This window comes from Mustelus asterias, chromosome 11, assembly GCF_964213995.1.
Source record: "Mustelus asterias chromosome 11, sMusAst1.hap1.1, whole genome shotgun sequence".
Taxonomy (NCBI): domain Eukaryota; kingdom Metazoa; phylum Chordata; class Chondrichthyes; order Carcharhiniformes; family Triakidae; genus Mustelus; species Mustelus asterias.
Genome location: NC_135811.1, coordinates 10,166,540 through 10,181,276, shown reverse-complemented (window position 1 = coordinate 10,181,276; position 14,737 = coordinate 10,166,540). Strand labels below are relative to the sequence as shown.

Below are 14,737 nucleotides of genomic sequence, written 5' to 3'. Positions count from 1 at the left end.
CTGAGATTTAATCAGTCTGCACACAATCCATCTGTTGAATAATCTTTAATTTTCTAATGAAAAGGATTAACAGGGCAGCACAGTGGCACAGCGGTTGTCACTGCTGTCTCACAGTGCCAGGGATTAGGGTTCGACTCCTGGCTTGGGTCCACTGTCTGTGTGGAGTTTGCACGTTCTCCCCGTGTCTGTGTGGGTTTCCTCCGGGTGCTCCGGTTTCCTCCCACATTCTGAATGACGTGCTGGTTAAGTGGATTGACCCGAACAAGCGTCGGAGCATGGCGACTAGGGGAATTTCACAGTAACTTCATTGCAGTGTTAATGTAAGCCTTACTTGTGACTAATAAATAAACTTTAACTTTAAGAAGGGAATGAAAGTTTTGTAGAAGTTACCACACACTTTTTCCTTGCACAATCTTATTAAATCTGACACGCAGGTGTTCTCTATCTGGCCCAAGGAGGTATTTGGTGCCCATCTGGTTATTGCCAGGGTGCCACTATAGCATTATTGCACTGCAATGAGGCTAAAGTCTCTTTACCTTTCTCCAGAGCAGCGCTCCACCTATTTGTTGTGCCCAGAAGTGACCGACAAGCAGATTAAAGTGGCCAGCAGCAATGGAATTCTGTTCTATCCGGAGTTGAACAGGCAGCTGTACAACTGATTACATCAAGTTGTACGTGCAGGTAACATAGAAACTAGCAACAGGAGTAGGCCATTCAGCCCTTCTAGTCTGCTCCACCATTCATTTTGATCAGGGCTGATCATCAAATTCAATATCCTGATCCCCCCCTTCCCCCCATATCCCTTGACCCCTTTAGCCCCAAGAGCTATATCTAATTTCTTCTTGAAATCAGACAACGTTTTGGCCTCAACTACTTTCTGTGGTAGTGAATTCTACACATTCGCCACCCTCTGGGTGAAGAAATTTCTCCTCACCTCAATTCTAAAAGATTTACCCTTATCCTCAAACTATGACCCCTAATTCTGGACTCCCCCACCATTGGGAACATTTTTTCTGAATCTACCCTGTCTAACCCTGTTAGAATTTTATACGTTTCTATGAGATCCCCTCTCATTCTTCTAAACTCCAGTGAATATAATCCGAACTGACTTAGTCTCTCCTCACATGACAGACCTGCCATCCCAGGAATCAGCCTGGCAAACCTTCGCTTTGCTCCCTCTATAGCAAGGACATCTTTTCTCAGATAAGGACATCAAAGCTGCATCCAGATGCGACCGACAAGCATATTTAAGTGGCCCGCAGCAATGAAATTCTGTGCTATCCGGAGTTGAACAGGCAACTGATTAGATCAAGTTGTACGTGCAGGTACATGGCTTGATACTCAAATGACGCATGAATCACAATTGAACACAGAATTGTAGCATGTCACTTAAGGTTATTGGGGAATAAAACTGATATGGACATCATTCACTCTTGTGTGGAAATAGAATCTGTGGCACTGATTTTATTCCATGGGTCTCATGCTGTTCCTGTTGTCGACAGATTCAATAACATTTGCATGCTCCATAAAAGCATTGTGCGCTTGTCTTAATTATGAGTTGGCTTTACACTCTGAGCTGTCCTTTGATGATTTCCATTCTATTTGCTTGATTTATTTTTGCCCGTAAGTGACATCCATGGCAGTTTGGGTTTCCAGTGACAAATGGGAATGAAATGTTGTTCCTTGTATTTTAATGTAATGATCATATGTTATCAATTAAAAACATGAACAAACATTTGGGAGCTGCATAAAAAAACAACTGGGTCCAAAAAGACCACACTTGCGATCTCAAGCCCACCTCCACATCCTAGCCCTCGTCCTCCCTTTCTCCAGAAATGCATTCAACTGTCTCTTCAACATATTTAAGTAACGCAGAGGAGATTTACAAGGATGTTGCCTGGATTAGGTGGCATGCCTTATGAGGATAGGTTGAGAGAGCTAGGTCTTTTCTCCCTGGAGAGGCGAAGGATGAGAGGTGACCTGATAGAGGTGTATAAGATGTTGAGGGGTATTGATAGAGTGGATTCTCAGAGGCTTTTATCCAGGGCTGAAATGGTTGCCACAAGAGGTCACAGGTTTAGGGTGCTGGGGAGTAGGTACAGAGGAGATGTTAGGGGTAAGTTTTTCACTCAGAGGGTGGTGGGTGCGTGGAATCGGCTGCCGGTAGTGGTGGTGGAGGCGGATTCGATAGGGTCCTTTAAGAGACTTTTGGATAAGTTCATGGAAATTAGTAAGATAGAGGGTTATAGGTAAGCCTAGTAGGTAGGGACATGTTCGGCGCAACTTGTGGGCCAAAGGGCCTGTTTGTGCTGTAGCTTTTCTATGTTCTATGTTCTCACCCGGTAACAAATTTTCCATACTCACCAAGATTAAGGATTTGCATTGAGATTTAAAGAACTTTCAAATTTCAGCATCAAGCGCGTCCAGATCAACAATATCATATTAGGGGCGGCACAGTGGTTAGCACTGCTGCCTCACAGCACCAGAGATCCAGGTTTGATTCCCGGCTTGAGTCACTGTGTGGAGATTACACGTTCTCCCTGTGTCTGCGTGGGGTTCCTCCGGGTGCTCCGGTTTCATCCCACAGTCTGAAAGATGTGCTGGTTAGGTGCATTGGCCATGCTAAATTCTCCCTCAGTGTACCTGAACAGGCGCCAGAGTGTGGCAACTAGGGGATTTTCACAGTAACTTCATTACAGTGTTAATGTAAATATACTTGTGACTAATAAACAAACTTAACTTTACTTAGCTGTCATCACTTTGTGTAGACTTGTGCATTTGCTTCCCAGAAGCTAAATATAAAACTGCCAGGGCTTGCTAAGATTGACGGCCTAAATAGCACTAAGAATGGATCTTGATGTATATTGATCTTGATGTGTCCTGGCAGGCCTATATTCAACCTGAAGCCAGCTGCAGGAAGTTTACACATTCAAGAACAGACAATATTATCATTACACTCATGCAATGTAAAAGCAGCTAGTTTTTACTTATTCATTCATGGAATGAGGGGTTGCTGGCAAGGCCAACACCCATCCCTTAATGCCCTGCAGATCTTGGAGGTGAGCCACCTTTTTGAACAGGTACCGTCCACTCCCACAGTGCGGTCACTACGGATTCCAGCACTTTGTTCCAGTGGCGATAGGGAATGCCAATAAGTTTCCAAGTCAGGATAATATGTGGCTTGGAGGTGCAGTTGGAGATGGTGGTGTTCTCATACACATGCTGCCCTTGCTCTTCTAGGTTGTAGAGGTCACAGGATTGGGAGTTGCTGTCAAAGAACCCTTGCTGCAGGTCATCTTATATCTGGTATATACTGCAGCCGCGACAGTGGTGAATGGTTAACATGATGGATGGGGTGGCTATTAAGCAGACAGTTTTGTCAAATCCAGTATTTCAACCTAGTCTCAAAGCCCTATTGTACCAATGTGACATGTTTTAAGTTCCATACCAGCCACCTTGCTACATTATATTATCAACGTAGAACTGAATTAGAGATCATTTGGGGATGTGAGCTCATGTCCGCTATAAACTAGAGTGATACTACCCATTACTTATTACATATGGGAACCTTACAGTAGGCAGAGTACTGTATAATTTCATCCTATCAGCCTACATTCAATTTAAATGTAAGTTTAACTAACAATGTGCTAAACCCGGAGGCCAATTTGCTAATTGTATTTACCTTTAACTAAAATGAAAAGGAATATCAATCAAATAAAATCAGGAAATTGAAGACTCAGCAGGTTCTTCGGAAGAAGAGTCACATTGGATTCAGTACGTTAACTCTGTTTCTCTCTCCACAGATACTGCCAGAGCTGCTGAGTTTATTCCTGCATTTGCTGTATTTATTTCAATATTTTGATTTTATTTGAGTATCAATGATACTTTGGTGATTGACACTGACCACCTGATCTCATCAATGAACAATGATATATTGTGAGCTATTACAGACCAGTTAACACTTATTTCTAAGCCTGGGTCAAGGTCTAAAGAAGAGGGGAGAAAACTAAATTAAGGGAAATTAAGCAGCAATAAACTGTACAATAATGTGGGAGCAGGGTGAGATTGCCGACACTATAGTTAAGAAATCCCACCAATGCCTCTGCTTTCTCAGAAGACTAAGGAAATTTGGCATGTCAGCTACGACTCTCACCAACTTTTACAGATGCACCATAGAAAGCATTGTTTCTGGTTGTATCACAGCTTGGTATGGCTCCTGCTCTGCCCAAGACCGCAAGGAACTGCAAAAGGTCGTGAATGTAGCCCAATCCATCATGCAAACCAGCCTCCCATCCATTGACTCTGTCTACACTTCCCGCTGCCTCAGCAAAGCAGCCAGCATAATTAAGGACCCCATGCACCTCGGACATTCTCTCTTCCACCTTCTTCCGTCGGGAAAAAGATGCAAAAGTCTGAGGTCACGTACCAGCCGACTCAAAAACAGCTTCTTCCCTGCTGCCATCAGACTTTTGAATGGACCTACCTCGTATTAAGTTGATGCTTCTCTACATCCTAGCTATGACTGTAACACTACATTCTGCACTCTCTTGTTTCCTTCTCTATGAATGGCATGCTTTGTCTGTATAACGCGCAAGAAACAATACTTTTCCCTGTATCCCAATACATGTGACAATAATAAATCAAAAATATGAAACATCTGATCAAGAGTCCCTTTTCCAGAATTATGTTCATATGATGTTGTTATCAGGAGGGTGATGTGGTGCATGAACTCTGTAGGAACAATGAGTGACCTAAGAAATAATTACAAAGAAGGTGGCACATTCATAAATGAAGCAGTTGTGGATGTGTTACGAAACAGTTATACTTATTTGCTCATCCCAGATTTAGATACAGTTTTTTTAAAAAAGACTGACTGACACCTGGTTCACAATATAGTAAGAAATCTCACAACACCAGGTTGTTGGACTTTAACCTGGTGTTGTGAGATTTCTTACTGAGTTTACCCCAGTCCAACGCCGGCATCTCCAACTCATCACAATATAGCGCCAGGAATCAAATGCTAAAGCTGCAATAAGCATTTGTGATAGTGCCCCTATATCTGTTACTTCCATGCTGATGTGGAATGGTTTAGGATGTGCGTTTGTGCATTTTTAAAAACATAATGTTATTCCTTTCTCAGAGTTACAATGCCAATGTGCAGAGTGGACAGCGCAAGTCTGTAATCCATCTCCTTTGCTTGTTCCAAAAACCAATTCACATTGAATCCAATTCACGGTCCCCACAAGAGAGACATGCGAGCTGCAAGCTGACAAAAACACGCATTACACCTGATCTGGGGCTTGATGGAAATCTAACCGAATAGGGTCTGATCTGGCTCCGTGCGCAAAGCGAAGTGTGTAGACAGACCCCCAGCGCACGTTCACACATCACACTGTCTAGTTCTGCCCCAGTAGGAAACTGCATTTTAAAACTGCCAAAAAAAGGTCCTCTAAGCCTCTTAAGAATCTTATAAACTTACTGCTGTATGCTTTTAAGCGCCGAACATAGCCGTTTTCGGCCAATGTTATAAATTAGCTGCAACAAAAAACAGAAAATGCTGGAAAATCTCAGCAGATCTGACAGAATCTGCGGAGAGAGAATAGAACCAACCACTCGAAATGTTAGAAATGTTAACTCCACTCTCTTCGCAGATGCTGTCAGACCTGCTGAGATTTTCCAGCATTTTTCTGTTTTTGTTTCAGATTCCAACATCTTGCTTTTATATCATTACAAATTAGCCACCCGGGCACCAACGCTTTGCAAATGTCCCTAATCTTTGCCTGTGCCGTTTACTCCTTTATCACTAACCTCAATGCATCCCGCAATCAGCAATACCCCAGATTAACCAACTGCTTACAAATACCCAATCTGATGGAGCACTCTACGTTTAAAGCAACATTTCCAGACTAATTAAGATCAGATTTGTGCTATTTTGAGACGGGGAATCAACTTTGTAAGAATATTCACCAACATATGAGAGCAACAGCCTTGTAGTGTCCTCCATTTCCATTCAATGCTTCTAATGTCAGAACGGAACTCCATTCAGCAACACTGACTCTGATACAGCCTTCCAGATAATTATTTAAATATGTTTCATGCATTCTGGAAATTTGAAATCCCCAGTACTCGGGTGCATTTAATACAAATGTTTAGCAGATTTCCCAGTCACTGACAAACTGCAATCGGCCAAAGAGTGAAATCGTTCGAAGGAAAACAGCTGACGGGTCAATTCAAATTCAAAACAAAATCATTGTTGTTTTCTTCACTGAGTGAGCCCGCATGTAACTGTTCATTACCATGAATTAGGACAGCACACATGCCACAGGCAGCCGGTACACGATATGCAGCCGATATACTATACGCAACTAGTTACAATACATGCCACTGGTACACTACATACAATAAGTACAATATAGCAACTGATACACGATATGTAACCAATTCAATCCACTGAACTAGTTCAGGTATACTATGCGTAACTAATTCAATACACATAACTAATTCAGGTACACTATGTGTAAAAATTCAATACACATAACTAGTTCGATACACTATATGTAACTAATTCAATACATTTAATTAGTTTAGGTACACTATTTGTAACTAATTCAATACACTTTAATTCAGGCACACGATATGTAGCTAATTCAATCCACTTAACTAGTTCAGATACACTAAATGTAACTAATTCAATATATTTAATTAGCTCAGACACACTATTTGTAATTAATTCAATACACTTAACTAGTTCGGGTATACTATGTGTACCTAATTCAATGCATTTAACTAGTTCAGGTTAAACATGCAGCTGTGTACCACACATATTTTGCCCACGTTATTTTTAGAAGCGTCTCACGCTGTTTTGTTAGATTTAACGAGTGTTCTTATTCACCCGTATTCAATATTTGTATTTTACACGAAATTTCTTCCAAATCCACGAAATTTTGAAAATCAAATCGGACATTCGCAAACCACAGCACTAAACTTTATTTCACTCGCTACAAACACTCTGAATGTCCAGTTAAGGCCTTTACTAGTCGGTCCATTGAAGTCAGTGGGAAGGGGATCACCATAAGATTCTCATGCCTCCTGGGGTAAGAATAGACACCAATAGAAATCGAAATGTCCATCGCAAAATCGCACAAACAAATTGTGGGGTTACTGAGATCCGGACAGAACTAATCAACCCCTCCGCCTCAGCAGCCTCTCACTCGTTCAAACGAACCCTCTCTCCTGCACTCAAACGGAAGTCTCAAGTGCTTTATTTTAGCCGAAATATAACCAGCGCCACAAACCAGGCGAGCCGGTCTGTTCTTCCTACCTGTTATTGTGATGTTGCTGTAGGTATTGGAGAATTGTTCCTTCGTCAAAACGAGCTGCATCTGCGAAGCTTTCTCCCTCTGTAACTCCAGCATGATATCCGGGTGTTGGGCGATTTTACAACCATTCTGTTTATCCAGGGCGATGTCACTCCGGACAATGTCTGAAATGGTAAAACCAAACCACTTCAGGGTGCGGTTTGATACCAGGAAACAGTTCAAATCTCTGTTCCAGTTATTACCCTCCCTCGCCCTCGCCCCCCGAATCTCTGATAACGCAACAAAGAGAACTGGCTGGAGAAATTTTAATCTTCAAAAATCGTTTACATGAGGAATCCCACCAAGGGAACTTTCCGAGGTATTTTACTCTGAATTTTGACATTGTCTCCCCGCGGGAACGCTGTAAAATGGCAGGGATAGTCTGCTGCGCCTTTCAAATGACAAGTTTCGTTTCATTGAAAAAAAAAACAGAATTCTGATAGATTTTTTAATTCATTCGTGAGACATGGGCTTCGCTGGCTGGCCAGCATTTATTATGTGGAGATGCCGGCGTTGGACTGGGGTAAACACAGTAAGAGGTTTAACAACACCAGGTTAAAGTCCAACAGGTTTATTTGGTAGCAAAAGCCACACAAGCTTTCGGAGCTCCAAGCCCCTTCTCACCTGAACTCACCTCAAGAAGGGGCTTGGAGCTCCGAAAGCTTGTGTGGCTTTTGCTACCAAATAAACCTGTTGGACTTTAACCTGGTGTTGTTAAACTTCTTACAGCATTTATTGCCCATTCCTAGCTGCCCGAAGGCAGTTCAGAGTCAACCACATTGCTGTGGCTCTGGGGTCACATAGAATCCTACAGTGCAGAAGGAGGCCATTCGGCTCATTGAGAACGCACTGACCATAATCTCACCCAGGCCCCATCTCCATTACCCCATGCATTCACCCTAGCTAGTCTCCCTGACACTAAGGGGTAATTTAGCATGGCCAATCCACCTAACCGGCACATCTTTGATCTGTGGGAGGAAACCGGAGCTCCCAGAGGAAACCCACGCAGAGACGGGGAGAATGTGCAAATTCCACACAGACAGTGACCCAAGCCGGGAATCGAACCTGGGTCCCTGGCGCTGTGAGGCAGCAGTGCTAACCACTGTGCCACCTTGCTGCCCCCACATGTAGGCAAGACCAGGTAAGAACGGCAGATTTCCTTCCCTAAAGGATATCAAGTGAACCAGATGGGTTTTTCTGACAATCCACAATGGTTCCATGGTCATCAATAGATTCTTAATTCCAGATTTTTTTTATTGAATTCGAATTCCACCATCTGCGTGATGAGTTTGGAACCAGTTCCCCAGGACATTAGTTGAGTTTCTGGATTGATAGTCTAGTTATAATGCCACTAGACAATGGCCTAGTGCTATTATCATTAGACCGTTAATCCAGAAACTCAGCTAATGGAGCACAAATTGTAACTCCTAACATGTCACGGTGATTTGTAATTGTAATCCATGCATTCTCTCGATTGTGTCATGTTAGAACAGGTTAACATGTAGAGATGGATTTAACTGTTGTGGCAATGTTGTATATAAAATGTATATAGTGACAGTATATATGTTCACAGCACATATATAATATCCATGTTTCATTGTATAGTAAACAATATCAAAATACCATGATTATATATGATTACAAGCCTTTCAGATATAATATCAAACATCCTTTAGCACTCATAATACAGTCTTTGTAATTCCACTAACTGTAAAAATTACTTTCTGCTTCTAGCTGTTTAAACAGCATCTCGTGTTCCGCAAGGGGCGGCTGGTGGGAGAGGATACCCATTATACAGAGTGGAGTGCGGATGGATCAGAAGATGCATACCGTCTTCATAGTTTTTCAAGTAGTAATCGGGCCCCAGCTCTCCCCGGTGCTTGGCCAGATTTCGATGATTTTGGAACTGCAAAAAATCCGTCCTTTTCCCGCCGAACCACAGAAATGCAGGGGACAACCCCCGCGCTAGCGTGACCAGCCTCTTGGAGCTGAAAGAAGCAACACACACATTGGATTTTTAAAAAAAATAACATTTAACCCTCTCTTCATCCCAACGCTCATTGCTTGGGATATAAAATATTGGCTGGCGTGTTGTTTGCGTGAGCTGAGTCTGAACAATAACGGGGAGGGAGTGGTTAGTAAATAGTGTTGCAATGAAAAAAAACACAACAATTTTCTTTCCAAATTAACCGCGCCTTTATTTCCAGCATTTGAACACTCGGTTGTAGACAAAGCGCTTCGGGACATTGCGGGTGGGTTATGTATCTATTTTAAAAATTAACCCAGTCTTAAAGTTACAAAGCACCAGGCAAAACCAGATCTATCTCCTTGCGTGTTCCAAAAAGCAAACTCAAATTGAATCCGATTCATGGCCCCACAAGAGAGACAAACAGGATCCAAGCTGACAAGATAGCACATTGCATTGATATGAAGGGGTTCGATACATATGCTCGATACAAGCTACAGTAAATTGGTGGTTGCCGGGTTGACTTACAAGGGACGATTTAATTGCTTTTGCCCCAAATGCAAGAAACTCTGGCCGTGGTGAACATAATTGCACGAGGACGCAGATTCTATTTGGGATGTTTGCCAGTTAGAAAATGTTACATGTTGCACTCGTGTGCATACACACACTAACTATATGCGGGATATTGATTACAACAGTGAGGGTGACCGGTTTGAGAGTCGAAATCTGAAAATGAAAGGGGATTTCTCACACATGGGGTCCCTCCCCACACCAAACAAATAAGTTGGTTCCTTCTTATTTTTAAAATGATTGTTATGAACTGAAACGGCCGCAATGAATGCAGCCCAGTTTGTTATGTGTTTTAAGATTAATTACCGATTGTTTTCTCTGGATCGGTATTTACAGAGTCGCTGGATAGTTTTAGCAGCGTGTGTGTGAAATCGAATTTATTTTCCTTCAAAGCTCAAACCCAAACGAAAGCTCGCAGACCAGCAAGCGGTTACATTTAGCAGCTCCACAAGACATGTGGATTGTTTTGTTTTGCTCTGACAGTCCTACCCCACTTTGGGTCAAAAAAATTCAACCGTCTTAATTAACACTAAGAGTCAGCCTCAATTCAAGAACGTGTCGCCCGCTTTTCCAAATGATTTTTTTTTTCGATTCCGCCTGTAAATAAATCGGTACATCTGATCCTAAGCGTTCCCCCCCCCCCCCCCCCCGAGATAACGCGCAGCCCGTCCCCATCGCCGCTTCCTGGATCATTTTCCGATGGTAAAAGAGAGTGGAAGTGAGCTTCGCTCTATCGAATTCAACGGCATTTCTCCTGTTGTTGCTGTTGTGGTTTCTTGAAACTTAAGTTGCGTTTTCGAATGGTGAAAACGCTGGGATTTTTGTCCCCAAAACATCGCTGAAAATTGGAATAAACCAGGCGGCCCTTTGATCAGCTGAGATTGGATGTGAAATACGCCACGTCGATTGTACAGAAGCGAAATGATTTGCACTATGTTTTAATTTGAGGAAGGATTTGAATCAATTTCAGGTCAGTTTCAGGCTGGCGCGCTTTTGAAAGTAAACAAGAAGAAATTGAAACGAATTCGAAAACAAAAAAGTGTCAATTTCACACTGCGGATTATTAAGCCCGAGGAGGAAATAATATTTGTTTTAACACACAAACAAACACAAGGAGACCTGTTATTAACTGGACACCAGCATTTTACCTTAAGAAATCGATCCAACCATTGTGTACCACGGCAGGGTCCAGTTGGATTGACAGAAAGTTCTCGCTGACCGTCCGGACGGAACTCCTGATGTTCACGTCCAGGAGGATGAGAGTCCTGGTGTCTCTCGGGTGACTCCTGGCCTGAGCGAGCCCCCCGGCCGCCGGCTTTCCTCCCCCGGCTTGAGAGGCGGCCGAGAGGTGGGCGAGCATGGAGAGGGATGCGAGGAAATAGAGCGCTGGCAAGATCCCAGAGAGGCTGAGAGGGAAGGCACAGGGCATCATTGTGGTGGAGAGGGAGAGAGAGGGGGGGGGGGGGGAGAGACAGACAGACAGACAGAGAGAGAGCAGAATTCAATCACATTTAAAACCTCCCGATGCTCAGACGGATGAGAGTTTTTCGAGCCGGTGGGCGAGAGAGTGAATTATTTCTTTATCTTGCCCCGTGTGTGGATGTGGTTTGCAATGTTTTGATGGCGTGGTTTGCGGCTCCACGCCCCCTCTCCAGCAGCCTCCTCCAGGAGCTCCCACCCCCCCCCCCCCCGCCCCCTCCCCTTAAAAATAAGCCTCGACCAGAGGCTGCCTGTGTGTGAGCAACTCCCTGAGCCCCAGATTCGTGTCCGCGGTGCCAGGCAGCACTCAGAAGCCGAGCCCACATTCCCCCTCGCCCCTCTCCATATACAATCACCTTGTATCATACTTCAAACCCCCACCCCAGAGGAGAGGAAAAGGGCGGGAGGGAAAGCAGTGAAGATGGGGGACTGTGTTCATGTTTTAACTGATGAATGGTGCATGTGGAAAACTGGAACCTGAGTTTCTGATGGGACTTGCTTCCAGTATTTTCCCCCTCACTTTCCAACACATCAACTGTACCACATCCACTCAAAAACCTCCAAATAAAAAACAATATATGAATACCCGGTACTTTATGTAACGATAAAAGCAAATTACTGCGGGTGCTGGAATCTGAAACCAAAAGGGAAAATGCTGGAAAATCTCAGCAGGTCTGGCAGCATCTGTAAGGAGAGAAAAGAGCTTGGACAAAGGGTCATCTGGACTCGAAACGACAACTCCTTATTCTCCTCGCAGATGCTGCCAGACCTGCTGAGATTTTCCAGCATTTTCTCTTTTGTTCTCATAATATGTTACTAAATGATATATATTACTGATCAGTTGTATTCTTATTTTTAAAAATTTTCGTTTCTGACTTCTCTCTGTATTATTCCCGATGATTTACCTTCAGATTCTTTAGTTCTGATTGCCTAAGCAATCATTATCTCCTTTCAAAAAACAAAGTGATTCCTATGAAATAATCCCGCCATGTGTTGGATTTAAAGTGGTGATCGCCATCTCGTCAGAAATGAGTGGATACAATTTTTTCCCACTAAATTGTTGCAGCACATTCGGTCCATCTTTGTCAGCACCGACTCTCCCAGTGAGCCATTGACAAAGCGCCATTCATTTTTCTTCCGCGAAGCGTGTCCTACAGCGCCAGGTCGGACTCTGTGGTCTGACTGTGCAGTCTCTGTGTGTCCTTGGTCAGTCCTGAGATTTGGAGTCTGCCCATTTCTTTGTGCATCCCATCATTTTGAGAATCATAGAATCCTACAGAGCAGAAGGAGGCCATTCGGCCCATCGAGTTTGCACCAACCACAATCCCACCCAGGCCCTATCTCCATAACTCTATGCATTTATCCTAGCTCGTCTCCCTGACATTAAGGGGCAATTTAGCATGGTCAATCCACCTAACCTGCACATCTTTGGACTGTGGGAGGAAACTGGAGCACCTGGAGGAAACCCACACAGACACGGGGAGAACGTGCAAACTCCACACAGACAGTGACCCAAGCCAGGAATCAAACCCAGGTCCCTGGTGTTGTGAGGCAGCAGTACTAACCACTGTGCCACTGTGCTGTTTTAAGTGCATCTTCCTTGTGTTTTTGGTGTGTCTCATAATCTGGGTATGACCAGTTTTTTTTAGTCAGTCTTGTGTGTTGGGGTGTTGTGTTTCAATTCTATCTAATAAATATTTGGTTATGTTCTGTGGTTTTGGTGTATCTCATGTTATTTGAACGAATTCATGTCACCACTAATACCATCCATTTCTGCCTTTGTAACATTGTAAGAGTTTTAACAACACCAGGTTAAAGTCCAACAGGTTGATTTGGTAGCAATTGTTGGACTTTAACCTGGTGTTGTTAAAACTCTTACTGTATTTACCCCAGTCCAACGCCAGCATCTCCACATCATTTGCAACATTGCCCAACCTTGTAGCTGATTTGTTACTGAAACCCCCATCCAGGTCTTCATTATCTCCAGATTCCAGGAGACAGCTCTCCCACATTGGACGCTCTGTAAACTTGACACCATCCAGAACTCTGTCGCCCATGTCTTACCTTGGACCAAGTCTTGTTTACCTATCACCCCCTGTGCTTGCAGACCTGCACTGGCTCCCAGTCCAACAAGCTCTTGATTTTTAAACATTATTATCTTTGTTTTCAAATCCTTCCATGTCTTTTGCCTTTCCTATCTGTGTGATCTCCTCCAGCTCCACAGCCCACAGAAATATCAATGCCCATCTAATTCTGGTCTTTGGCGCATCCCCAATGCATCCCCAATTTTATTCACTTCATCACAGGCAACCATGTCTTCTGCTGCCGCCAAACTCAATAATTCCCTCCTTACATCTTTAAGACACTTCTTAAAAACTACTCTTAAAGCTTTGATCACCTGATCTAATATTTCCATATGTGGCTTCATGTCATATTTTCTTTAATATTGCTCATGTGAATCATCGTGGGGCATTTTACTACATTAAAGTGTTAGATTGGGCGGCACGGTGGCACAGTGGTTCACATTGCTGCCTCACAGCACCAGGGACCCGGGTTCGATTCCCGGCTTGGGTCAATGTCTGTGTGGAGTTTGCACGTTCTCCCCGTGTCTGCGTGGGTTTCCTCCGGGTGCTCCGGTTTCCTCCCACAGTCCAAATATGTGCAGGTTAGGTGGATTGGCCATGCTAAATTGCCCCTTAGTGTCAGGGGACTAGCTAGGATAAATGCTTCGGGTTATGGTGATAGGGTTTGGGTGGGATTGTGGTTGGTGCAGATTCGATGGGCCGAATGGCCTCCTTCTGCACTGTAGGATTCTATGATGATAAATATAAATTGTTGTTCTTTTGGATCTGTCATTCATTATTTTCCGTTAGGATTTCCTGCATTATTCAGGTATATCCCGTATTAATGGGCTTTTTAAATTTGATTTGATTTGATTTATTATTGTCACATGTATTAGTATACAGTGAAAAATATTGTTTCTTGTGTGCTATACAAAGCATATCATTCACAGAGCAGGAAAAGAGAGAGTGCAGAATGTAGTGTTACAGTCATAACTAGGGTGTAGAGAAAGATCAACTTAGTGCAAGGTAGGTCCATTTAAAGTCTGATGAAGAAGCTGTTCTTGAGTCGGTTGGTACTTGACTTCAGACTTTTGTATCTTTTTCCCGACAAAAGAAGGTGGAAGAGAGAATGTCCGGGGTGCATGGTGTCCTTAGTTATGCTGGCTGCTTTTCCGAGGCAGCGGGAAGTGTAGACAGAGTCAATGGATGGGAGACTTGTTTGCATGATGGACTGGGCTTCATTCACAACCCTTTGTAGTTTCTTGCGATCTTGGTCAGAGCAGGAGCCATACCAAGCTGTG

The 14,737-nt window shown here is 43.5% G+C and overlaps 1 protein-coding gene across 1 annotated transcript in view; it reads right to left on the bottom strand.

The window, feature by feature from the left end:
- hpse2 (heparanase 2) overlaps positions 1 to 11,413 on the bottom strand; it is a 333,459-nt gene extending 322,046 nt beyond the window's left edge. The window contains exons 1-3 of the mRNA XM_078223121.1: positions 11,043 to 11,413; positions 9,189 to 9,346; positions 7,322 to 7,483 (exon numbers count right to left, since the gene is read on the bottom strand). Of these exons, the coding sequence (XP_078079247.1) occupies positions 7,322 to 7,483; positions 9,189 to 9,346; positions 11,043 to 11,326 (604 nt within the window). The 5' untranslated portion in view covers positions 11,327 to 11,413. The remainder of the gene's footprint in view (positions 1 to 7,321; positions 7,484 to 9,188; positions 9,347 to 11,042) is intronic.
- Between the last annotated feature and the right edge of the window lie 3,324 nt (positions 11,414 to 14,737).